Source organism: Ciconia boyciana, chromosome 8 (assembly GCF_034638445.1).
Source record: "Ciconia boyciana chromosome 8, ASM3463844v1, whole genome shotgun sequence".
NCBI classification, from domain to species: domain Eukaryota; kingdom Metazoa; phylum Chordata; class Aves; order Ciconiiformes; family Ciconiidae; genus Ciconia; species Ciconia boyciana.
Window position 1 is genome coordinate 38,877,276 of NC_132941.1, and position 27,726 is coordinate 38,905,001.

The following is a 27,726-nucleotide window of genomic DNA, read 5'->3' on the forward strand; positions in this document are numbered from 1 at the left end:
AAGGCCCAGGCAAGAGGGGAGCGCAAGCCACAGGCCCAGCTCAGTGGCGGAAAACAGGTTTCTGAGGACAGGAGGAGGCATTTGGGGGTTTAAGTAACTTTGGGGGTTACTTAAGGCAGCGCGAGGCCCTCACTTTCTCCAAGGCCAGCAGCTTTCGCTGACGCCAGGCCGGCGCGCAGCAGCTGTCCAGAGCAAACCTCCCTCAGCCGCGGTTCTGGGGCGCCGGTGCAGCACCAGGGAGGTGTTGAGCACTCGGCCCAGCTCAACCGCCTCAGCGCTAACCACTGCCCTTTCGTATCCCAGGGGCAAAACTAAAACATCAGTGTTAAAAACAGGCCAAAAGCGCTATTAGAGGTTGCTGTTACTACTAAAACCAAGGTTTTATTTAGCCTTTCTGGACGAAAAAACAAATACCTTTGTTACCAGGACTCTGGTAGCTCTCCGCACATACAGTATTAAAGTCTCTCCCAGCTATGCAAAGGCTGTAGCACAGTTGCCATTTTCAGACAAATACAGGAACGATTTCAACCTATGTGTTGTGAAGCACTCCCCTCACGCTGGAGATTTACACTGACCTTCCCCGCAGCACTGTAAATCACTGCCCAGGAACAATCAGCAAATGTACGGGCCCTGGCCAGGCTCTCCATCACAGCGCCTGGGCAGCACGAGGTCTCCTTGGGCCAAAACAGACACAGGCTCTGCTGGCACGGTCGCTAAACTCATTCCCTCTCATCAGTTTCCAAAATAAAGTCAGCACTGCAAGAGATTGCAAAACCTCTGCCTTTCTTTTAGCAGGGCTCACAACACACACCAGCTCCTATCTTACAACCCACTGCATATTACATGTTCTTTTATTTTAAGAAAATCAGTTAAATTTACAAAATTTTCTCTCCCTTTGAAAAGGGCTACCTAAAGAGTAAAGAAAGTATAATCCAGACAAGTATCTTGTATGGTCTTCGCAAGTGAAACTTTTTCATGCTCAGTTGACTCTGAGTGGTTCTCTCCACAATGAAAACAAGACAAGTCCATCATTTCCCCATTTTCGTCTTTGGCAGAGCTATTACAAACAAACTAAATAAAAATTATTTTTCATTACATGTAAATAGCAGATGTGAAACCTTAAGTCAAGTGTTGCAGTGGTAACTTCTCAGGCGCTGAAAAAAAAAGTACAACTACTTGTCACATGGGAATACATGGAAGATGCAAACAACACCACATAAAATGGAAGTTTGCTCACAACAGCATAAAACCAGGACTAATAGGAAACACTTCCTTGATGGTTTAGATTAGACCTAGCCTAGCGCAGTATGACAGAAGAGGAAACAACCCTGGAGAACAAAGTCATGGCGGACCACCCTGCACCACTCTGTGGGGCAAAAAAAGCCAACAGCTTTGTTGTAAATTTCTGAAGGCAGTGGTTGTCTATTCAGCAGAGAATCTTCAATTATTTAAGCATAAATCATGTTTTCATATTCACATGACCTCAGCTGAATCTCAAAGGGGGAAAAAATTACTGACAAATTAATTTGAGTCAGGCTTCAGCCTAATATCATACACGCAAAGACAGATACATTAGAATTTCAATATCAGTATGCAGAACATTATGAGATTAATTAAGAAAATCCTGAAATGCTAAACGTTCACAGAAGTCTACAAACCCATTCAGCAGAAACTTTTTGTGTGATGCAGCCTGATCCCACACGGGATCTCCCATCTGAGATAGCAAATATTACTACAGTGCAGCAATAATAATGAATTTTAACTTGATGATAAAGAGTGAACTCATTCAGGAAGGAGACCAAGAAATTACTGATGTTATCTGACCCACTGCCTGTTCGAAGATGAAGTATTAAAAATACATATATCACAGTAACTATTTGATGCCATGTATGGAATAACAGAAATAAATTCCACTGCTCTTCCAACAGAATGACTGTTCAAAGCCTCTTGTCATGCCAAGAAAGATTTCAACTCTCAGTTAATTTAACAGGAGTGGAACGATCTACTACCTCTTCTCACCATTCATCTTAAGTCTAACACCATATCATCAAACCAAGCTGGCCAGACATAAGATGTTCCCAAAGGAAGCAAGTTACCCCATCTGTGCTTACCTCACAGAAAATTACCACATAGCTACACACATTTGGGAACAGTCTGATACTGCTTGCCCAGAAAGCTGCCATCATTGAGGGATCTACTGACAGTCTCAGTGTGCCAAAACCGGTCCAAGTAACAGAAGATCAGGATGGAAGACTATTTTGAAGATCTGCTTAATATCTAGTGAGAAGTGCAAAAAACTGAGATGCTTTCATGCAGGACCAGATGATCTAAGCACAGCAGCAAGCTACTCTGGTGGCATCTGCTAGCACATCAAAGCTAGAGAATCCAAAACTCCTACCCAGTAACAGCTGATCTTCATGCCTTTTAATGGAAGACTTGCCAAGGGCAAAATTTAGGCAATGGCTCAAAGTACTACCAACACAGAAGCATGTTCAGAGACATCCAGAGGAGTTCTCTCTCCCACAGAATTCCACTAGTACTAAGACTTAAACAATATTCTGTAATTGACATTAAAATACTTTATTGGCTAGATAGAATGTGCAGTATGGATAGAAATATACTGAAATACAAAGTCCTCAGGAATATCATGTAGAAAAACCACAATCCATACTTCTACATCTTATTTATGTACATTGCCAAATGTATTCAAGAGCTTGAGTAAGGTCATATTCTGTATTTTTTTCTTCTCTTGAAAGCATGTCTAGTGTAGTCCAAGGCCTTTTTGTTTCTTCAACAGAAAATTGCACAGCTACCCTATTTCCTCATTTGGCCTAAAATCTGATTAAATTTTTACATATTCTTCTCTCCCTTGCTAGATCCTTTCAAGCTTGACTTCTGCCTCTTTTTCTCCCTTTGTCCCAGTATGCGATAGATTTTTTTCTTAGCCTCCTTTTGCCTCTTGAATTTCTGTTCATCCTCCTTCTGCTTAACTTTGAGATATTCTTTAAGCTGTTCCCGATGTTTTACTTTGGCTTTCTTTATCTTGTAATTATTCACTGTACTCAAAGCACTGAGTAGGGCTGATATCTGAAACGGAAAAAGAGAGAATCAATATACAAACAGTTCAGTTTTGGTGAGCAAGAAACAGTTTAACCTCAGCAGAGAGCTATATGATGAACCAGAGATTCAGGGCAAGTTCCTAATTATTTCTGCACCTGTTAGCCAATTTCTAAAATGGTTTAATCATTTATCTTGTTGGGAAGTTAATCAAAGGCTTAATTTTTGTGAACTCTGATTTTTGGTTAGATACTATTTAAAAGGCTATGCCTAATTGCTACTATAGAACACTTCAACTGAAGTTTGGATCTTCTTGCCTTTGCAAGCACTCTATAGTTCTCACTTTTTGAAACAGAGTATTTGCTTCAAGTCCTGTCTTTGTTAATAATGCATAGCAATGTCAAGTCAAATAAAAGACTGCAGCTGCCAATTTAAGTCACCCATAATGTGAGAGCACTACATCCAACTGAAATACCTTGCAAGTCCTGTGACAAGGACAAAAGTCCTATTTAGGCTTCAGGTGACCTACTAGTTTAAAAAGTAGACACGGTCCACTCAGAGCCAGTTCCATATACGTACCACGTGCCGAACAGGAACAAAACAAATTGCAGGTGATTATTTTTCACTAGGAGCATATATATCTTTAGCACTAGATTCAAGTGCTAAAACAGTAGTTAGAAATGGTCTAAGCAACACATTTACCCTTCGGGAGTCCTTGTTTCAGAGTAACTGATAATTACCTTCTTTTCATGAGGCTCCCTGATAACAGCTGGTCTCCACTGGTCTTTTGGAGTCTTGCCTTTCTTCTCAAGATTCTTAGGCTTGTTCTTAAAAGGCAGTGCCTTCTGCAGTGCCTTAGGAATGTGGAGCTTATTGAAATGCCTTTTCTCCCTCACAATAGGCTAAAAGAATTGATATAGAACATACATAAGATTCATGATCTTAAAAAGCTTTTATTTTATTTTCCATCTTTCAGGGGAAAAAACCCCAAAATAATTTTAAAAAACCCAACCAACACCCCCCTTTCCCCCCACAAAACACCCACCAAACACTCAAAAAATGTTCTCCAACGTCCTTGCACCAAACTGTGAATGGTATGTTTACCCCTATTTTACTATGACAGAAGTCTCAGTAAGCTTTTGGAGAAGACTTCTCCCCTGCAGATTACTTTATGAACTCTCATTGACCCACAACAATCTGCTTTCCACTGCTTTATTCCCATCTCATGCCAGGAAAGACTGCCTTGTGGATAAAAATATGAAGTCACATATGCGTATGCATGAACACATATTTACACTACTCTTGGTCTGCACAGGTCTGAGGCAGAGTGCAAATTTGGCTGTGATTACTGTTTTTTTTTTTTTTTAAAAAAAAAAAAAAAGACAGACATATCAAATATACCTTATAGAGAGAATCTTTGTTTTGTTTCAGTTTGATGCCTCGCTCATGCCTCAGCTGGCCTGTTGTCTTCATTCCGCTCCAACTATCTTTCTCACCTGCTGGCTTCAGCAAGGATGTTACAGGGTTATAAAATGTTGGGATAGAAACAGGATACCAAGTCCTCACAAAGACAATATCTGAAAGAAAAGGAAATGTTACTTGGCTCTATAACACAGTTCATCACATCCACACTCTAAGCAAAGATTGCCTGAATAGAATAGAGAACTAACATCTAGACCACATGCTAGTATTGTGCTTGGTATATATACCAAATCTCTTAAATGTTAGGCAAAAGCAATGTAACTATTTGTACACTTGGATTCTGCAAAACCCCATAAAATCATGAACAGTACATATTCCTGAAGAGCAGCCAGCTGAATACCACCCTATTCATTATTCATATTCAATTAAAGAACTAGCAACAGAGTTCATATATGTTTCTGTGCCTCTACTATTACTGACAAAAACAATTTGCTTTTCCTCTGCCTATTTTTGTAAAAGAACTAACTTGCTTTTATTTTGCACGATCCATAATTTTGATGGGTTTAGGAAAACAGAGGTCATGTAAACCCAAATAAGCATAAACTCACGTTCTCAACATCACAGTGATGCTCAGCAAACACAAGAGATCACTTACCCATCCCCTGCATAATTTCCCCAAAAGGTTAGGGAAAAAAGTTAACTAGAGTTACAATGCCACTCTTTGGATTTCTCAGAAAAATGTCCTTGTACCACTTGTACCACTGAATACAATTCATCTGCACATTCAAGGAGAAAAGCATACCATGCTGTGTAAGACACTTTAAAACACTCAGAGAAACAGGTCTCCAAGACAAACCTTTTCATCTGCATATTATATGACTTCTGAGTATAACTGAAAGAAATCCAACATAAAATATACTTTTTAAAATTCATTCTGCATCTCACCAGATATTTCATGCTCTTTGAATTCACAACTCAATTATCAGATTCCAGAGATTCTGAGACACGGCTTTTCAATCTGTGAAGCAGGATGAAAGTTGTGTCATAACTTACATGGAAAGTGCAACTTACCACTCATCAGCAACTTGTCTTCAAATGTTGCTCTGAAAGCACCTACTGGAGTTCGGAGGGCCTTTTTGATCTGTCCTCGGATACCACTCACAGTACGAATTGCTGCACCTTCAAATTTAGCCACTTCCAACTGAGAGTTAAACATTCCCTGAAAGTGTAAATTACCCACCATCATTCAAGATGCTAACTCTCTCTCTGTGACCTGTGTAGGCCACAAAAACATTAATTCCCACAAGCATATCTCAAAGAAATAGGAAGAACATAACATTGTTTTTATACTAAGAGTGCTGATCATACCAAAAACCTACCGAGATGACTTTAAGGTAACCTACTAAAAGCAATGTGCTTAGAGTCATATACCACAGGCAAGGCTTCTTAGCATTAAATATACACATTTAAAATTCTAAACCAGAACATATTTAAGATAATCTGTACAGCTCTTTTGAAGTCATTTGCTGGAACACAGCATACCTTAAAAGCCAGTAAGCTGCCTTAAGTTGCTAGCTGTGAGACTCTAATACAATATAGCTCTCCAAGGTTTGTGCTTCTTTCATGAATCACAAGGAAGTCAGGAAAGATTCTGTGTATGCTTAGTGCAAATACTTGAGTGCTTCACTGTTGGGATCAGTACTTAGTTGCTTACTGCCCCAAATGCAGAACAATCTAACCTCTTCCTGAGCCTGAAAGTCCAACTAAGGACAGCTGGAAGGTCAATGAAAATTTACTTCTGCAACAATTCCTGCCCCAAACATGTTTGTAACTGTAATTGTGAAGTCCTTAGCACTGCTAGAAGTCATCTTTGACCCCAGAGCTGAAATTCAGTGGGACCAAACTGCCTGAATGACACCAGGGACAGGTTCACATTCTCCAGAGGTACCTGCCACTGTGGGAAGCTAATTGGGGGCGGGGGGGGGGGGGGGGAGGGGCAGGAAATCACACTGAATGTGAGCCAGGAGACTGTTCCAGAATTTTTGCCTGGATAACAATAATTCATATTCATTGGCTAATGATCAGTACCTTTAGAGACCGCGCTGAAGAGAGCTCAAAAAAACCCAAGCAGCTACTGAGATCCAGAACACTGTGCAACAGCTATGGGGAACTTCTGCCTTGGGAAAGACAGATGAAGTCCCAGATTGCATTGCTTCGTAACATCAGTACATGTGGTTTTACAGTATACGTACCTACATACCTACCTTAATAAAAGAAGTGTTCTTAAAAATTTTGAAGGGAAAACCAGTTAGCTTTAATTTCTTTACGATAGTTATGGACTTATCTAAATCGAGCACAACTCCTGTCGCAGCAATCCGGAAATCAGGCTGAAACATACCGAGATGAAAGACACTGCTGAACGTATATTTACCAAACAGTGAAGAAACCATTTCACTGATACAATTACACTGCTTTTTAGAGTTTGAGTTCAGAATTTATAACCTTTACAGCAGTACAGCAGCATGACAAATGCAAATTGACTTCATACAGACTAGTTGAGGTGCTGCTGACATAACATTCCTACCATTCACTAATGAGATTTTTCAGAACTGCCATTCTAATTACCTTGGAAGCAATCTAAGAGTCCTTGTTATCTACCTCACTGTGTTCTCTTTATGAAACAGAATCTTACTTAGACAGAAAGTCTCAAAGGAGAAGTGCTTTCTGCAGTGCTCTAAGTCACTATATTATGCTAGGGAAACATGACAAAAATAGCCTTTTAATACATGTAACAAGATGACTGTGCAATAGGACTTAAACAAGGCATATTTTAGGAAGGAGATAATAATCACCACTGATTACTGTCATGCTCATTACAATGCCACGCAAAGCTTTCGTTATATGTTGTATATAAACATAAGTCTACCTTTGGGTAATATATATGCAACGAAGATCATATTTGATAAATACTGCTTTAACACTATTTAAATTAATTCAGATACCCATATACATTCTAACAAAATGCAGAGAAATCACATTGAGGGCAAACTTTTTCACCAGGAATATCAGTATCTCATCCTGTAAAAAAAGTTTTAAAAGTTATCTAAATACTTAGTACCTGAAAATCAAGTAGGTATAAATCCTTCCACAGAAAATAATAAAGCAATATTTGTCACTTTCAGTGTAGCAGATGACAACTGTTAAAAAAAAAAGCCTCCATCCAGTTTCCTATCTCCTCACGATACACCTTTCAAAAGCTTGAGTCCACCTACTTTCTCAGTTCCTACAACATCACTGCTTTACCACACATAAACCTTCTTCCCCAAATATATATATTTTTTATCCAAAGACCCATGGAAAGCAGTAATCAGCATTTTGTGATAACAAACCTACCGTTGTGCCACTGACAGACTGAACTGCTAAAAATCCTGTACCCTGAGGAGTGATGGGCCCTACAAGAAAATTAAATTTAAAAAATTTATTAAAAGTTTTACTACACAACATCTAGCCTCTATTTAGAGTCAGAAAGCTTAGAAATACCTGTCAAATATTCTCAATGAATAAAACCAAAGAAAAGTTTAAAGCATTCAACCCATTACTCACATATATAGCCCCCAAAAAGTTAAATGAATGGTTAACAAGAAGTTACTCATGTATGGAAGCATTCGCAGGGCTGGGCCCATAATGTGTGCAAGCCTCTCTCTGCACACAGCCAACAAATCAGGTTCCTCTGATACGAAACAACCTAGCAGAAGGCTCAGAATTTGATTAAAAGCCAAATAATTCACAAATCATTCAAATAATTCACAAATAATAGGCAACTGCCTATTTTCCCATACTATTTGGTGTTATTTTATATTCCACAGGGAACACAACTTTTTAAAGACTTCTCATTCCAAAAGCTACTGGCTGTATTTCCTGATACATCCTGTAAAGCTTGAGAGTTTTATAATGATTAAGTGATACAGGATAGTAACTCTAGAACGCCCTCACCCCAAAAAGTTGCTCCACAATGCATATGTTGTGGTGTGTACTTCAGAAGCCTATGACGCCCATTGTGATCTTCAATGTAGAACATGGGGATAGTCTGAAATCGCCTCCACCCTAATGAGAGGATTAAAGGATCACGTGTCTTAAGTATCTTCTTATACCATCGGTGCTTCTTCAGGCGCAACTAATTAGAAGAAAAGATGAACAATGCTATTAACAGGATAATAACATTAATTCTGAAATTCAAGCCTTAATTTTCAGGAATGGTTGAAAGCAAGTTCCATCTACACTAGAATTTTTTATTCAGTAAGCTTTGTATCTTCGAACATTCTCATTAACACTAGGTTGCCTGGAAAGATAAAGCTAATCAGTATTTCACTCACTTTGAAGTCGTTTGTATGCATACGAGCAAGTATCATATTAAAAATATATATATGTGTGTGCTAGTAACTTTTCTATAGCCACTTTTCCATAGACCACGAACCTCAGAGTACAATTTAGCAATCACAATATCAGGCCTTAGTCCTGAGACACCTCTGCAGATGAACATTAAACAACAGTAACTTCTTCTTCCAGTCATCCAACTAAGCCTGTAAAAATCCAGTGTCTCCTACTGTAGAGTTAATTTTGTCAAAAGCAAAACCCCTATTCAAGAGACAGAGATGAAGGTTTCTCTCTGTGTCTACTGTATCTTTAATAAACAGAAAATAAATAATAACTCCAGACACTCTGAAGCACACCTATATTCGCAGCTTTGGCTACATACCTGTACATATCCAACATTTCCTTCGCTGTTGCCTAAACCACCCAGGATAATAGGATAATGAGGGTCAAAATTCAGGACAAATTCACATGGGACATTCTCAATCTCTATCCGAACATACATCCCAGGCCGGAAGCCCTCATACTGCACTCTGGTCTCATCGTCTTGATCTTCAAATTCCGCTCGATTAAGCTATGTGACAAAGAGAAAGTCACTATGTGTTTTACAAAATTCAAGTATTAACAACTTGTTCATGAAGTGCCAGTTTTATTTAAAACATGCTAACATTTATATAAATCTTTCGAGAAAGATCTGATAGGTTTTGTGACTTTTTATTCAGAGCAAGATCTCTGCCACCATGAATTCCTTCCAATTTGAAATCCCAAGTGGGCCTGTTAGTCTACTTGAAAGACAGTACCCAAGAGAAGCAAATGACTGAGTGACTTCTGATATACCTTTCATAATGGTGACTTTGGATTTTAAAGATACAACTGTCAAAAGTATGGTTTTGATTTAGGAGCCCAAGTACCTTTTAAAGTTAATGTCCTGATCTTTAAGGTGTCACTTTATGAGGAGGCTGGGCTCCTATCTTACTCAGCAGCTTAAAAATATTTCTGTGCATCCTCACACTGTATAACATCAAAAGGGTCTTTTAAAGCTCTTCTGTACCATATGAATGTAGATATTGTGTAAATATTTAACAAGATATCCTTGTGAATAACAAGAAGCCTCACCCTCCTGTTTTAGCTCCTGATGTTCAGCTACCTATAAGACGTCATGTTTAAGCATACTAATTATTAATTTCATTTCTCAAGGTACTGACATATGGCACAAATCTTCTGGCCCAAGTTTATTTTTCTAGAAGCCTTTACACGTCCCCAGTTTGAGATCCTTGCCCTTCCATCCTGCAGCAGGACTATTGCTGATACGTATTTCTGTAACAGACCCCAAGTGAAACAGTTGTAAATTGTCTGGTATTCTTTTACTGCAATGTCCTTCTTTACGCTTTAAGTGCTCTTAGTAAGTACATCAGCATACCAGAGCTCATATGATCACTTATGACAGAGGCTAATGCAAGAAGGTAATGATTCATTTAATGACTATTTAGGGCAAGATTTTGTCAGAAGAGAAGACAGTGAAGTTATTAGCAATGTAAGGCAATGTTCTTCCAAGTCAGCCAAAGAAAGAAGCTACTTTCCAGCTTACAAGATTTTACCTAAGAAAACAAGGCCTGGAACAAAATCAACACCTCCAATTCTGGATACAGTTACCCTGAAGACTCCTACCACGTGTACAGAGCAATGGTCATCAATTATTTTTTCCTAAAAATAACTTGACAGTTTGACGAAAAAGACTGCCACACAGAACTTACTTATCCATTAATAACATTGCAAAAATCATAAAAATAACATTGCAAAAATCACAAAAAAAAACCCAGGAAAATATTTGACACAAGTTAGCACGAGAAAGATTTTCACCTTCCTACACATAAAAGGATGCTTTTTAATTTTTTCTTCTTTTTTTTTTTCCCCCTCCTCTTCCTGGAGGGGAACCTTCTCTCTCATGTTTTGTTTTTTTCTGAGACCTGTCATGCTAGTTCCACCACTAAGGGACAAATGGATAACTGTTAAAAACTTTTAAGTAGATAAAGTTTAGATGACACATCCTGACTTATTCAGTGATTTAGAATATGGTTAATTACTTAAGTCAATTTAAATTAAGCTTTCAGTTGTTTGGTTTGTTTGTTTTTATTTCCAGCTAATGGAATAAAAAATGTTCAACCATTAAAAAAAAAAAAAAATCGCAAGCATGTATTTCTTTATGTGTACTTTCTGAAGTAGCTCCTGAACGTCATGTATGCCTCCAGGAAAAAACCTTTGGGCAAACTCTGTAGGCTACTTTTGAAGACGTATAGCCAGATAAATTGCTTAGTTAATAGCTCGTACCTGTGCTTGTTTATGCATTTCTTCTTTAAGATCATCAAAGTACGTGGCATCCCCTTCATCATACTCTGCATCAAACATTTCCTTCAGTTTCCGTTTCTTGTCCATGCGCTCTTTTTTCTTTTCCTCCTCATGTTCTGGTTTGGACATTTTCCCATCTTCCTCCTCTTCTTCACTTCCAGACTAATCAACAGTAAGTTATCAAACATGTAAAACTGTTCATTGAAAACAACCCATTCTGATTAACAATTTAATATATATTATTAAGTAATATTTTGTCATAATGCAAATTATTAGACACTTTTGAAATATTTCAATTTTAGACAGAAAATAGTTATTCATACAAGAAGATGTAACTTCAGCAATGACCAAAACATTTCATGATCTAATCATATCCCTTTTCACTGAGAAAATTTCTTGACTTAACATTTATTTTAATGTCAAGGAACAGACCCTAGAATTGACCTATCTGTTATTCTACAGCTAAAATACACACACATAATAAAAAAGGAAGAAAAGTAACTGTTGATAGTGTTGAGTAATACTGCGCTGGAAGGCAGCACTCTAGAGGCCAGAGAGGAGGAAGTTTGTTCATAGACCATTTGAAAACTGCCAAAACGATGCCGTTACCCGCAATTTTATAATGAAATGCAAAGCTATCAAGTTGCTCAGTCCGAAAAAAAATTGATTTTTCAATCTGTATTGTCACAGACAACTACAGCTCTGTTCTTGGAAGATATCCAACTCACAGCATAAAATTGCTTCCACCAGCCTCTTTTATGCAGATATGAGGAATGACTAGGAAACTGTGTCAGTTTCCACAATTTGTTGTGTTTAAACTGAGCTCTATAATCTTCTGCATCAGATGAAATGACACAGTACAAACAGTTATGATCACATTTGGTTTTAAAATACTTCTCTCATACCTCCAGATCCTGCAGCTCTTGATTAAGCCTGACACCTACTGTTAAATAAGTGAGGTGACTTCTACATAATTAACCTTAAACAACAATTCAGTTTGAAGGTAAAAACATGCCATTCTAGACATTTATAGGTTCCAAAGTCTGTAATACACACACCTTTTCTTCCTTGTTCCCATTGATTTTTTTCCTATTGATTCATGAAAACTAAATTTACTACATAGGATGCCTATCACTTGATCAGAAATTCATATACATGTATGTTGCTAAAGAACATAAAAATACAGGTCAGACCTCATCTCCTTCAGCAGCAGGCTTTCCTTTGTGCACAACACCGGTTTCAAGATCTTCAAAATCTCCATACAGTTCCTCTGCAACAATAAGCACCCAAGATATCTGACAGTTAACCATTCTGTTGTATTGCAGTTAACCATTCTTTTGTATTGTTCCATACAATTTCTCATATTTTCAGTATTGTTTATTTCTCAGTACTGCTTTGTAGATTAGTTTCAGCCCAAATATTTTTTCTTCCCATCAACAGTTTTATAAGTCTGTTCTGCCCTCTCTATAGTTTCAGCTGAAAAATTCTCAGCTGAACTCCAGTGGCTCCTCCTTCTTCCTTTCAATACCTTTATGACTTCAAAAATGTAAATAAAGTTTAGATCATTCCGAAGGACTACACAGCACATTAATTAGCACTCTAATAACACAAGACACTAGCATAGCAATTGAGCTCCTATCTTTAATTTAAAAAAATAAAATTAATAAAAAAATTAAACATAGCAGACAAATTTTAAGTTAAAAACAAATGCTTATAGAAGCCTGTCAAACCACTATCATTTTGCATATAAGTTACAGCCATATTATTAGAATTTTCTAAATATTTCCTAATTTAAAAAAAAAAACCACAAACAAAACCACCTCCAAAATATCTGAGGATAGATCTCACTTTTCAGCCAAAGGCGAATGACCAGTTTGCCTTTCCATTAAAAAGAATTTCTGCTTATTTCTACCAAGACTATCCAAAAGAATAAACCATACATAGAGGATGAGTAGCTAAACTTGGATACGTAACTCAAAGTTGGTATGGCCAAGTGTTGACTAAGGACTTAATTTCCTAATTTAAATTATATACCCTATTTTTCAGAGAGTAAGTTTTCAGAATATGCTACTTGCCTACTGTTTGTACAGAGATTTACAGCAATGTTTTATTACATTAGTACCTGTATAATGCTTCATGTCACTTTGAAAAAATTTGCAAGCATAGCATATCACTAACGCAAAACATTCTACACACGTAACTACAAAGTCATACTTTTCTTAAAAATCCTGTATACATTAATCATTTTTAGAAGTCTTACACATACCATCTTCCTCCAACAACTTTGCTGCATCTTTATCATCTTCCCACTTTCCAGTAACAAAGCAGTCTCGAATACTGCTCATAACCTGCAAAATAAGTGTCATTGCCTTGTACAGTTACAGCTTGTCATCAACAGAAACATTCTCCAATACGTTCCCCACTCCTCCATCACGGATACCACCTCAGAGATAATCTAATATTCTCACGCACAGCTCCACATCAAGACATCATTACCAAAACTACACAATGCCTCAGCAAAAGCAGGAATGTGAAACCAACTCAACTCTTGCCCAAAGGGCTTTACACTAACAAGGTCTCTATCTTACATTATATTTTCACTCGTGATTCCCCTGCTTTTTACTTTTTGGTAAATAAATAGCAAACTATGATCCACCAAATAGTCAAGAGAGCCAAGCATTAAATTGACTTATTCTAACTTTCCATTCCTGTAAGAACAGGCCTTGGAATCTGTTAGCTAGTAAATACTTCTAATGACAGCAAGCAGCAGAAGCATATGACACTGGCTGAAACACCCACAGGTCTGTTTCAATGACAACTCAATAGTACTTTATGAGACACATCCAGGACATAACCAGTGTAGGATATACAGAAGCAATTATCCAGTAGTATTACCTCTTCTAAATCCCAGTCTTGCGGCTTTTCTATCAGAAATTTGGAGCAGTCAAGAGCATTAACCTTCTGTTTGGATGCTTTGTCTGGACGGCTGACATGAAACAAACCTCCAAGTTCGTCACCTGCATCCTCACTCTCATGGTCCTCATCCTCAACAGCTACATGAAACATACAAGCTGTGATTATTTCCCCCACAGTACATGGATTACACTCATAACAACCTCGAATCTTCTGCCTTATGTTTCACAATACCTGCAGTAGTTTTAGGACTAAAAGATGCAAACTAAAAATAGTTTTTAATATAAGACTGAAGAAAAAGGTACACTGATCCAGTGTAAGAGTTAAATTAATATCCCCAACAAGGACAAAATAAGGTGAGCAGCAACCAGGGAGATACTATACACTGTAATCATAGTGAACTTCAGTTGTACAGTTGTTCCATATGGAAACATATCATTCCTTTCACAAATTCCACATAGTTCAAATTTCTTTGAACAACCTGAAAGCTGGTTCAATTTGCATAACTGGTATCATCTGAAAAAATATTGCCCAATAAGTAAACACAGGATAGTCATTCAATATCATAAGTAGAAACAATACCAAAACAATCTGTGAACAGAAATGACATTAAGCTAGTCTGTAAATCAAGAATACCAGACTTGAGAATCTGTCAGCAAATCTTCCCACTCCTGCACTGTGGAAGGTTTACAAAAGCCAAATTCTCATTGTGTTCTACAGAGGCTCTGCATGATGAAGTTTGTACACTCAGACAACTACTGTGAAAGTTGTGAATTAAACAGGACAAATTACATAAACAGCATAAATAGCAATTTTCTCCTCCTTTTTTTTTGACAAGCACCCTTATTAGAGACATGATAATACTAAGTCACATCTAAGAGAATATTCCACTATCAGTCACTGTGAGACACAAATTCCTGAAAACAGCCAAACGACATCCCTTTATGAAACACATCAACTACCACAATGGATTTGCATAATATCTACCAGATAATTATATAAATGTCCAAACTTTAAATGTTCGGGGGGAAAATAGTTGTACCAGAAAACATGAGTAACAATTGAGTAGTCTGGAAAATGAGCTCAAAATGCTTTTTATTGGAAAAGTAAAAACTGTCTTTATTACGTTTATTAGTGAAAATTACTATCAGCAATTAAAAAAAAGTCAAACTCCTCTCCGCAAGCCTTCCACCAAAAGACTCAAAGATTCAGACTTGCAAACTTGGTAACACCTAAGAAGCCACCATATATTAAGACAGTACAAGTTTCCAAACAGATTTGTACCTGTTCCATAGATGAGTTTACGAAGATTGGGGGTTGAATGTTGCTGTCTTAGAAAGGCCTGAGCTGCCTTCTGTGTAAGGTCCTCTTTCCACTTAAGTGCACCTGAAAAGGGAAAAAAGTTTGTGTTCTACCTCCAAAAAAGAACAAGAATTAGGAGCTACATAAATATGTTAAATAACAACAGGCTTAAGAAGTGTAGACACAACCCACAGTTTCTTTTTTTCATACTCCATATATACAGAGAAACATAAATTGTGGCTAAAAAATTATATAATTTACTTTTTTTTCTGATGAGTCCTAATTTTAGGAAAAATTTTAAGATATTATTAGCAATAATAACAGATTTTATTATTTTCATGATGATACACGTCTTCTTCACAGACTCGCAGAATGGTTCAGGTTCAAAGGGACTTCTGGAGGTCATCTTGTCCAGCCCCACTGCTCAAGCAGGGTCACCTACAGCAGGTTGCCCAGCACCACGTCCAGATGACTTTCTAATATCTCCAAGGATGGAGATTCCACAACTTCTCTGGGCAACCTGTTCCAGTGCTCAGTGAGGAGTTAATAAATTTTAGTAACGTTCCCCCAAGAATGTTTTATTCTTTCTAAATGTAATAGAGCATCATAATTTGTTTTACACACATAGCCATAAAGATTAAAGAGAAATGTATGCAGAATCAATTAAGTTTATAAAATTAATCACCTCCATTTTAGAGGAAGGAAATCAGAGACCTGCATACAACATTGCAAATCAAAGGCTTAATAGCAGATAATCCCAGGTTTCTTAACTTGAAGTTTGCCACTTAACAACTACAGATACATTGGAGGGGCAACTTTATATAATATTTACTAATTATAATATCCTTTAACAATGAACCCAGTTAAAAATGGACAGTAAAAATTTTTAACATTTATAGTCTACCTGTCGTGTCAGCAGAAAAATCTATTTTTTCTTCATACTCCTCTTCCTCTCTCAGTAGGTTCTCCACATCATCATCCTCAACTTCTACAGCTTTAAGTTTAGTCTGTCTAATACTATCAGCTTTCTTTGCTTGAGTGTGCCCAAATTCCTTCCTATTTGATTCTTCAGCTTCTAATTCATCATGTGATCCTGCTTCATCATCGCCCTCATCGAGGGAAAAGTTTTCAACCTCAGATTCTGATGCCTCTTCTGCTGTGCAGTTTCCCGAATCTGTAGTAAGCACTGCTTTTCTTTTCAGACTGTGATCTGAGATTTGTGATCTCATTTCTGTATCTTCACTGTTTATTTCATACTGCTTAGATTCAGCTACTCTTTTGCTTGCAGCCTCAAATTCACTATCTGAGCTTCCATTTTCATAAGTCCTTTGCTCATCCTCGTCCTCCTCATCATCATCATCATCTTCCTCCATCTTGTTCTCTTCAGGGGCAGTTTTTCCTTCTTCTCCTTCAGAACTCATCTCAAGATTGTCATCACTGTCTGCAAATGCTGGCAGTTCATTCACAGCTTCTTCTTTAGCCACCTCTGTTTTCAGACGTTTGGCTCTCCCAAGAGCCATCTCTTCCCCTAACAGCTCTCTGTCACTTTCTTCCTCAGCATCATCTTCATCATCACCATCACTTCCATCCTCAGACATTGCTGCTGCTTCTTCTTCTTCTTCTTGATCGTCTTCCTCATCACTTACTGCATCATCATTTTCTTTCTCTTCTTCTTCAAATAATGCCTTCCGACGTACTCTTCCAGTCTTCAAATCAATCTCTCTCTCTTCTTTTGGCATCACAAACCTGTTTTCCCAAAGATCATATTTGGGGTAAGATGGTAAAGTACAAGGAAATTTTAATGAAACAATGAAGCTTCATGTTAACGTTTAAAAATATTTTTTAATTTAAAAAAAAAAAACAGAGCGAGGTTATGGAGAACATTAAAAAGGCAATGGAGTTTTTTAAGTACAGAACACCTCTTAATTCAAGAATACACCCTGTGTTATAGCCATAAATAATTCCAAGAAATTTCATTTTCCATGGAATGAAAATAGGCTGTACAATGAATTTTACTGAAGATTATGACTGCCATTCTACAAAACTCTGAAGAAAAATGGAAATATGTTACTTATAGCTATATCAGCAAGGAATTCCTGGAAGGCAGGACTATACTGCTTGCAAAACTTTTCTCATATAAATTATTCCTATCTCAAAATACATGTGGCATATGAGTAGTCTCAGAAGAGGAAGAATTAGGCAATAAGCCATTCTACTAACTGCGCTCTATTAAGAATTTTTCCTAAATTAGAGCCTGAAATTAAAGATTCATTCATGCTCAAACATTGCTCAGCATTCAAAACTTACTCTTGTCCTACATCTTCTGAACCTAAGGGTCTAGAGTCCATGAAGAGAGAGACTTTGCTTGATGCCATCTTAACATCAATGGCTGAATGTGTGGAGATGAGGCTCTGAACTAGTTCGTGATTTGGTCTCACTTCCTCCTGGAAAGCCAAGATTTTTAACTTCTCAATTAAAATGAATAAACAAATGTCTAATGAACAGCTAATAGAGTCATTAAGCTGCCTAAAACAGTAGAAATATGCACACGCAAGAAAAAAAGTCCAAAGCATTTTAAATAAACATTTTCTCAGAATAGCAAGGTCTCCCTTCCCCTCTTCACATTTCAAGAATGCATACAATATTAACCCAAGAAAAATCAAAGGGCCTCCTTCACAGTTTGCAACCACTACAGTAAATATCAGCAAGCACACATTATCATAGACCCAAGCGTATTTAACATTTAGCACAACACAGGGGAAAACAGCTGAATTCAATCTGTTTGTATGCAAATGTTCTCCACCTCTCCCTTTGACCACTCAAATCCTGTAAGTGTTCACCCACAACCACCCTGCCCTGCAAAAGTAAGAGTGGTAATACCCCAGTACCAGGAGTTTTTACAAATCTCAAGTCAATGTTTGGAAAGTTTATGAAACTAACTTAGGTACTTATTAACTGAACCTTCAGATGTTTTGCACAATATTTTACACAGAGATAATAAAAATATCCCTCCTCTGAAATCACTAGAGGAGAAAAAGAAGTTACCCACTACAGATATACAAGGATTGATTATTTTAAAGGTGCTTATTTGTAAACACTTATTTTGACTCTAAGGATAAAAAAAAAATATATTTTGCAAGAGAATTCAAATCACCAATGGCATTCCTTTACCTCTTCTTTTTCATGAGCATGGCTTCCACCAAGGTCAATATAAACAGCATCTTTATCATATACAATGCCCCCAACTCCTGAAAGAGGGGCATACACTAGTTTCTCCTTCTCATTTAAAGAACGCTTCTTCTGCTGTTCAGGTAGAGCACAGGGGTCTGGTAGGAAACTCACATCACTCACAGTAAAGTCTCCTACACCTGGGGTAACAGACAAGGGAAGAAAGAAGATTTTCACAAAGTTTTGATTCTGAAATTTGTACAATTCACCATGAAGAGATTAAAAAAAAACCCAAAACATTGTAGCATTCAGTGATTCATCAACAGCGAGCTCTGTATCGAACATCCAATTCTTCTGCCTTACCACTGAACCTAGAGAAGCATACATAAGTTCACCAGAATACTGCAAAGCTTTGGGTTTGTTTACTTTTTTAAAAATGAGAAAACTAACAACTCACTTTTCTGATTAGGTCTGTAAATGTATTATTAAAATATTTCTGAATTTAAGCTTTTAAATAATTCACTTAAAATATTAAGTTTATTCAATGAACATGAGAAATTTTACATAAGACAAATTTTCTTTTCACTATTAGGGCTGGTATGTTTTGCACTTCAAGCACCTTCTAAAGCGAAACACCTTTGAAAAACTTCAGACACTGCCAAGATTGTGTTTAACACTGAAACAAAACTGCACAATTAAAAGCAGAACTTTTCACAAGGATTTATTTTTACAAAAATGTGTATTATGAAAAATAATTTCCAAGAGCAGAATATGTATTTAGAAAGGTGACAAATCTATTTTACAATGTACAGTTTAAAGACACAAATCATTCCACAATAAAAATAGCAAGAGCTGTGTTGTTATTCACAGTTATAAATTCACAGTACTGTTATAAAACAGTACAAAAACAGTTTTAAGAATCTGATAAATTACCTGGCATATGAATTTGACTTTTGTTTTTTAGGTGTGCTCCTCTCAAGTATCCATAAAGTGATACCTTCCTGTCACATTTGGGATTGATACGAACATCTTCCGGGTTTGTCAACTCTTCCATTCTACCCCACCATTCAAAAAAAAAAAAAGTTAGAATATCCAGCAGTCCTAATAGTAACTTTCGAAAAAAGGTAACTTAAGAAAAGAGAATTGCGGCATCACTGCTGCCCCTGCGTGCTCTGCAGACTCTAATAATCAAAATAGAATGATCATACGAAAGAAATACCTTTCAAAAATACTTTAAAATTTTATTTTAAAACTTGTATAATCATGTTCAACAATATATTTCCAGAAGACTTATTGACATTTCAGATAAACATATACTGATTTCTTAGCATATTTTAATTACTGTTTATACACTTTCCACACATAACCCTCCTCAAATCAATTTTGCCATTAGAGGGAAAACAGAATAACCACCCTAAGACAGCTGAAAGATGCATTGCCTGTAGCCACACAATACCTTCTTTTCCTTAATAATGGTGTTGAGCAACACAAAAACTATGACAGGTAAGGGGAGAGGGAAAGATTGGCTGTTTTCAGGTAGATGCGGGAGAAACAGCTTCCAGAGCTCCTTTCTACATGGCACAAGGGAGGCAACACAAACACACAGCCAAGGAGGATGGCACATACGTTCTGGCTGCAGATCAGCTTAAAACTGACCAAACAATGAAAATAATTGTAACAGTTATAGCAACCTAAAACAATGTTACTGAAAGACTACAGAATATTTTTTTCTCTTTTTCCCTCTCTTTGCTTTGCATATTTTGCAGGACTTTGCATGATACTTATCTACTTCTCTGACAATTGATAAGTACCAATTGATAATTTTCTAAAGAATTAGAGCTTTGAAAGAGACTTGTTCTAGGCACCTTGGATTCCTGTGGGAGTTTAGTCACAACTGTAAGCATTCTGGCAATAAAATATGAAAGGTGAGGTAATTTCTCAGGTAGGCACAGCCACCATCAAGATTACTTTCATGTTCCAAAGAGACTGTGAATCAAATGCAGAGATGGAGCAGAAGGGACGGTCCAGGGAACTCAGAGGACTAATTCACCAGCTGTTGTTAAATTGCTGGAACGCTGTTTCTTTTCCACAGAAATTCAATATCATCATCAATAAGCAGGGGTTTTTTTTCTGTGTTTCAAAAGTACTTACAGTATACCAAAGGCCCGTCTACATGATCCGATGCAAGTGAAAACTGAACAGCTAAAGTTATTGGCACAAACCTGAAGAGTATGCTTTCATTTCCCCAAAGCCATCTAGATAACACTAAATACCCATTCATGCATAGAGCTGACTGGCTCTAATATTATAATTTTTTTAAACAGCAAGGTGCTATCTATGCTGAGATTGAAGAACAGAGAGAAAAGCACACACCTGTCTGCGAGAACATAGGGGTGAGACGTTTGCCAAGTAAGAGGTCGGAATTTCATAACTGAGATAAAACGCCCCAAATTGTGAATTTCCTGCTTTTGATATTCTCCGTGAACCATCCCAGACAGATAAAACAGCTTAGCACCCTAAACACATTAAAAAGACATAAAAACATTAAACATCAATTGAATATCTACAAAACTAAAAAAAGGTAATGCAATTCAAATTTGTAAATCATAATCGGAAATTGCAGGCTACAATTGGTTCCAAAACATCAAACTAGTTTACTTCAAAGTGAAAATTGCCCCCTAAATCTTGGGGAAAACAATTTACATCCAGAAAACTTCATACAAAGGTTAATTTGTCTCTCAGACCTACAAGGAGATCCTCCTTGCATAGCACCTGCGTAACAGACCTTTTTACTAGAATCACATGTTTAAGTAGCTAGTCCCACTGGGATAGAGAATAATTACACAAGTATTTTAGCAAATAGAAGAAAGATTACATAATCTGGTACATCAGCAGCATTGTCCATTTATAGTATTATTTAAAAGATGTAAGAACATAATAAATACTTAAGTATTGCCTCACTTTTAATTTAGCTTCCATAATGCAAAACATATGGAAAAAATGAATATTGAACGTCATACCGGATACACTTCAGTCCAGAATCTGTGCTTTAACTTCTTTTTAGTCTTCTTTAATTGTTTGTTGTTCTTGAATGTATCCAGGTGGGTAAGAACTCCCATAATTTTGGGAAAGCCATGTACCTGACAAATGTTCAGGAATTCAAATGTTTCCATCTCAAATCCAAAGCTGGCATCAATAAGCATTAGAACCTGAAAACACAACATCAGCATTTCACTATTACAATACCACGGTGCCCACATGAGCTAATTTCAAAGACCACACCTTTAAAATCATAAGCTTCTTGGGAACCAAAATCTTGCAAAAAGTTTTGTTCTTTATTTTCATATAAACTGAAAATCAACTGTCTTTTTAATTAAAGTATGGATCTTAGCTGCTTTAGAAGTTAGTGGGGAAATCAAATCTCTTCTTCCAGTCAATCTCCTTTACATAGATTTTATATGCTCGTTGTCTCCGAGAAAACTATAGAAGAATAAGGCTGCTCTATGAATGCAATAACATACATTATCATAATGAGGCCTGAACAGGTGTTTATTTGGTGAATTTAAAATATGCAAAATTGAGTATCTTCCAATATTTGCAGGAATGTCTGAGAAAATTAATAAAATTTTTATATCTGTGTCTTGGATGCACTAAGGCCTCTAAGGCCAAGCCTTTTGGTAAAATGAGACAAACCTACTTCGCACATTGCAATTGCCGTCATGCATCACTAAAATGCACTGACATAGGAAAACGGCACCCAACAGTCACATGAAAATGGAAGCAAAGTTGTATTAGGTCCTCAGCAATTAAGAGCTTGAAACACATGGGAACTGATGACAGAGATCTGAAAGTGATTATGTAATCTCAGCCTCCTAACAATAAAACCAAGTAGATTCTCAGCACCACTATGCGCATGCAGAATCTCAAACATCTGTCACATCTACTAACAGAAATTTTTTGTTATTTTTTAATACATCTCCCTTCCTCAAGTAGAAAACATGCAAGTAGAACAATATCTGGATTAGTCACACATGTATTATTTAGATAGTTAATATTTAGATAAGGATCCCAAACCCTCATCAGCTGTGAATAATATACTCCAAATCCACATGTAAAGTAAAATTCTAAATAAGACAAATGGATCATGCGTTGGGTCCCCAAGATCAGTTGACATAATCCACTGAACCAAAAGTTACAAGTAAATTACAATGGTGACCACATTCCACTGAAATCAATTGTATTACTACACAATGATCTTCAAAGATAGAGACATCAAAGTGTATCACATAAAATTAACTAGTAAACTAATACATATTTATACTTTATACATTAGTTGAAAACTTCTTGACTAAAAACGATTTTCAGATTTACATGGTTTGACCAAATCCCTTAATGAAAAGTCACTTCATCACCTTGGCTTGTTATAAGATCTTCCATTAAAAGTTTACCAGTTGCATTAGCAATGACGTTCAGTTGCATTTCCCTTCTTCCACATCTTCCCCACCACCACACACACACTTTATTTCTCCCCACCCCCAGGATAAGGAAAGTCCTAGGGTTTGTTCCAGAATATAAGGTTTATTGTTGAGCTTAGTCCTGTTCTCTCTGGAACCAAAGACAGTTTTGCCTTCGATAGCAATGGGTATAGAAATCATACATTGGTGCAGTCCAGTCAAAAGTACTATTTTCAATACAAATTATATTAGAAATCGCATGCCATTGTTAACTTACCAAATCAGCAACTTTAGCCAGGTCAATCATCGTGTTAATGTCACATCCACATTCGATAATGGTTAGCCTGCGTTTTTTACCTGAAAACAGAATTAAGAATCAAAAACTGAAACAGAGGGAGCAAACTAATTAGTCCACTGTTTTCAGGTCACATTCCTGAAGTTCCTAAAGAGTATCTGGGACTCAAATTCTTGTCTAGCGTATAGATTGTCCAAGATGCACAATTGTAGTAGTGCCTGTTTTCAAATGTTTATAATTCTGCTAAATTTTAACTCTTTGGTTTAAAGTTATCAGGTTGAGTATATGTTTTCAAAGCAGTTGTTCTGTCTCTTCCAAAAACAATGTTAATAGCAAAAAAAAAAAAAGGGCTGGGTTTTTTTACTTTGGGAAAAAAAAAAAAAGATCGCTGCTTCTTTTATCTTTAGTACCCCACATTAGTACTGTGGATTTTATTTCACCACATATTTTTGTTCTTTTGATATTATTAGGAAAAATACACTCTGTTCTAGCCTTTAAAAAGAAGAGTAGATTTACATATCAAAAAATTTTGTAACATGCACCCAAATCAGAAAAACGTATCCACTGTTAATTTGGCTTGACTAACTTGAGTTAGCTAACTGAACTTTACAGACAACATGAATAACAACTTTAAGCAACTATAGACAACAGGTATCATGGCTTTTTTCTTCAGGTTATCAATTGCAAAATTCAACCCTCGAGTCCCAGTAGACCAATTAGGAAATCCAATACAACACATGCATTTTCCTTTCCATTTTTTGTTTCTCATTTTTCAATCATTCCTTGCAAAAGGGAGATTTATTAGCTAAAGTGTCTGAAGAGTCTACCTACACCAAACACACAGTTGTCTGTGTCCAAGCAAGATCTCCCTTACAAATTGGTTCCTTGAGCTGCTGTGGGCTGTGCTCCCCCTAGAACCTCAATGATCTGCCCTGGTAATATTCAGGGAAAAGTATGAAGGGAACAGACTAAGACAAGTAGAGACTGGAAATGAAAACTTAACAAAAAGGAAAAGAAACTGACCAGGGTTGAGGTGGAGAAGTGTAACTGGAAATGGCTAGACAAATTAATTCTTGGCTTAAGAAAGGGACACAAAGAAGGAATTATAGGACAGGGAACCTGAAAGAATGGGAAATGCATGTAGAGGTTAGCATGAAGCCAGAGAAAAACAGTTCAAAAGGGAAAACAGAACCCAGTGGAAAAGGAAAACCTGGGAAAAGTTTGGGGGATGGAAAAAACTGGGGAAAAAGCCAGAAAGGAAAGAGAAAAAAACCACACACCAGAACTGGGATCACAGCAGGGTAGAAAACAAGTTTAGAAGGACAAGTCCCCCCAAAAGCCTAAATCTCACTATTATTTTACTGTTAATAAGTACACCTGATAACACATCCAAATGATTTCTTAGAAATGACCAAAAATTATAAGAACATGAACATGCCCTAGCTCTAAAAGCAAGACAATAAGGAGTGCAAAATAAGAATTTCCATTTCTCATCTCTTTGTTCTCACCTGAAACAATAGTAACAGGACCCCGGATTTCAACCAGTTTTTGCCTTGTGAAGTTCTTAATAAGACATTTTATTAAGGTGCTCTTCCCAACCTTGGGAGGGCCGACTACAACCACCACCACAGGAGGTGGCTCCAAAGGAGTACGGTCAACCACAGGAATGTGATGTTTTTTAGTCTTCAAATCCTGAGTTCTGAGGAGAAATTTGTAATAAATAAATAGAAGAACTTAAAAAACAATAATATTTGTTCTTTGAAAGTCTTGAGTGTTTGCAAAAGCTTGGACACAAAGGTTCACCAAGACCCCAGATACTAATCTGTATGTGGAACTCCCACCAAGTCTAAGGAGCTATACACATTTTTTTCCATTAAGACCAACACAGCTGTACCACATAACACAGATGCAGAAAGCATCACACTGCTGACACATGCATAAACTACAACCCAACATGGTGAACAATGAAAGCTATGTGAGAATGCCAGTGAAAATTACACTATGTATATTTCTGCACAAAGTGACAAAGAAACCCCAGCCAACGCCTATCCATCCAGCCGACCTTGCATGCTCTATAACCAATTCCCACTTCTTACCTATGGAAAGTTCTGGCCATCCGCACAGCGGACTGGACCGTAAAGGCTTTGGGGTTTCTCTTCCGCGCATTCTCCTCATCTCCTATTCCTAGGTCATTGAGATAACGTTTCCTTTTCTTCTCTGCCTTTGGCCCACTATGTTTTGCACGATGCTTCTTCTTCTCTTTTTCCTCCATCTTACTCTTTCAACGATTGTTTATAATCAATATGACGTAGATTGCTTCTGTGTGATACTGTGCACAACTGACATAGGAAGAAAAAGCAGTTAGCACATACAGCACACGTATACAGCATACCCGTGAGACAACAGCAGCACCGCGTAAACACTACTTAACCCCGCGAAGGAACAGCTAATTTCTATCCTGCCCGGCCGCACATGAAAAGCACCGCAGCCCACCCAGCGTAAAACAGCACTCCTGGCTGACCCCAGGCCCTCTGCACCGGCCGGGGCCACCACGACAGGGCTCGGCCCAGGCCGGGCTCCGTGCTCGGCAGGACGCGGCTCTCCGGGCAGGACCGGCGGTGCGGGTCCCTCACACACAGCGGCGGTGCGGGCCGGCGCAGGGGGAGGGCCGCTACTCTACTCCAGGGAAAGCCGATTTCCACCGCCGCCCGCGGCAGGAAGCTGCCAGACACGCCCCGGGGCGGCCCCACACCCCCCGAGGGAAGGAAGGGGGCCATGCCGTGGGGCTGCTCCCCACGAGCTGCCACCGCCGCCAGCTACCTGTCCCGCCGCGCCGCGCCGCACGGCCCACGTGTGCCCGCACCGACCGGCCCGCAATGGCGGCCCCCCGGAAACAGCGGCTGCGCCTGGAGTTCCGGGAGAAGCGGCTGCAGCGGAGCCCTATTGCCAGCACACAGGGCGGCAGCCCGACGGGGCGGGGGCCTGCCCGCTCCCTCAGGGGGGCTGGGCGCGGCGGCCCGGCACCGCCGGGCTGGGACCCCGGGAACCGACCCCTGGCTGCGCCTGATGTGTGAATAAATAACTTCCCGCAAGTGCCGTGAAGGTTCGCGGTAGCTGTCCGGCGGTGCCTGCCCCACAGCAGCGAGGGCTGAGGAGGCGTGTGGCCGCTGCACCCCGCCAAGGGCGCTGGCGGCTCGGCTGCCCGGTAGCCGCTCGGGGCTTCCCGCCTGCTGCCGCACAGTCTTCGGGGCTGTCCCCGTACGAAGTGGCTGCTGTGGCCCCAGAAATCAATGCGCAAAAGATCTTTTTAAAAAAAGAAATCCTTACCAAGGACTATGCGAGGGCAAACAAGTCAGAGCGTAAAAACCTATGAAGGGCTTTCCAGTGCTATGAACTCGGACGAAATGTACTTAGATGTACTTAGATGGGGGCTTTTTTTCAGATATCAAGTCCACCACCCCATAAGGACATGACTAGGCATGCAGGAGTCAAGGTACTCCAGGTGAGAAGTGAGCAGTTGTTTATCTCGGGCTGTGCCTACACCTTAAGGCGAGTCCTCCTGAAGTTATTTATAGGTACAGGCCTTGCTTAATTAAGTGAAGAGCCCTCTTTTCCGGGGTAATTTGCCTTATGCCAAGAAACAGTGAAGAGCAGGGCTGCTAAAGAGGTGTCCAGGTCATGAACTGCTGTCTCTGTGATGCAGGCCAGATCCTGCCTCCCAGGCGGGGGGCTGCCAGCGAGGACTCGCAGCTGCAGGGGCCGTGGCTGTCATGGTCCTGCTGCTGGAGGAGGTGGCTGAGAAGAAAGGAATGCGCTTTGCAGGATCCCACAAAATGAGGAACTCAAGACACCTAGCAGTGGGGTAGGCCCAGGCTGACTATAAACCACATGGGTGAATTTGAGTCCTCGCTATCTCTCTTACAAGTTACGTGGAAGTAAATACAGTTTTCAATATTCACGGTGCAAAATCCTCCTTTCTTCTATCAACAGGAGCATTTTACAGGCAGCAGAAGAGTAGTCCAATATTGAACACACTTGGTTCCTGCCCCACCTCTTCTTCAGCATCACCTACTCATATGACAGCAGAGATGCTTTTTGGCATGCAAGTCCAGAAGAAGCTACTAATGCGATTGCTGTGAAAGTACCTCCTACACGTTGAGTAAGCATGTAATTTGTGTTCTGGCATTCTCCACCTGGTAGCAAGGAGTGAAAGTTTACAAAAACATCAGAAGAGAGTGCTCTGCATGGATTTTTCTTATTTGTGAAATATACGCTAGGTAGGTCTGCTAAACACAACTTGTAACAAAATGAAGAAAACCGGTAACTTAACAGAAAAGCTCTACCCTGGGCAGTACATAGCTCTGTGATGGAAGAATGATTTACTTTTTCTTGGACTTG

At 38.5% G+C, this 27,726-nt stretch overlaps 1 protein-coding gene across 2 annotated transcripts; it reads right to left on the reverse strand.

The window, feature by feature from the left end:
* Nucleotides 1-397: 397 nt before the first annotated feature.
* BMS1 (BMS1 ribosome biogenesis factor) lies at nucleotides 398-26,256 on the reverse strand. 2 transcript variants are annotated; one of them, XM_072870726.1, is made up of 23 exons: nucleotides 26,149-26,256; nucleotides 25,425-25,667; nucleotides 24,837-25,027; nucleotides 23,311-23,390; nucleotides 21,600-21,788; nucleotides 20,953-21,095; nucleotides 19,513-19,634; nucleotides 18,583-18,779; nucleotides 17,719-17,855; nucleotides 16,316-17,157; nucleotides 15,394-15,495; nucleotides 14,092-14,249; nucleotides 13,463-13,544; nucleotides 12,390-12,466; nucleotides 11,179-11,358; nucleotides 9,236-9,424; nucleotides 8,473-8,653; nucleotides 7,873-7,931; nucleotides 6,744-6,866; nucleotides 5,551-5,698; nucleotides 4,459-4,634; nucleotides 3,798-3,959; nucleotides 398-3,087 (listed from the first exon to the last, which is right to left on the reverse strand). In XM_072870726.1, the coding sequence occupies exons 2-23, from the start codon at nucleotides 25,598-25,600 to the stop codon at nucleotides 2,851-2,853; spliced, it is 3,951 nt and encodes a 1,316-aa protein (XP_072726827.1). In that variant the 5' UTR covers nucleotides 25,601-25,667; nucleotides 26,149-26,256; the 3' UTR covers nucleotides 398-2,850. The 2 variants fall into 2 exon arrangements, with proteins under 2 accessions (XP_072726827.1, XP_072726828.1); XM_072870727.1 differs by lacking the exon at nucleotides 26,149-26,256 and adding an exon at nucleotides 25,822-25,975.
* Nucleotides 26,257-27,726: the final 1,470 nt, after the last annotated feature.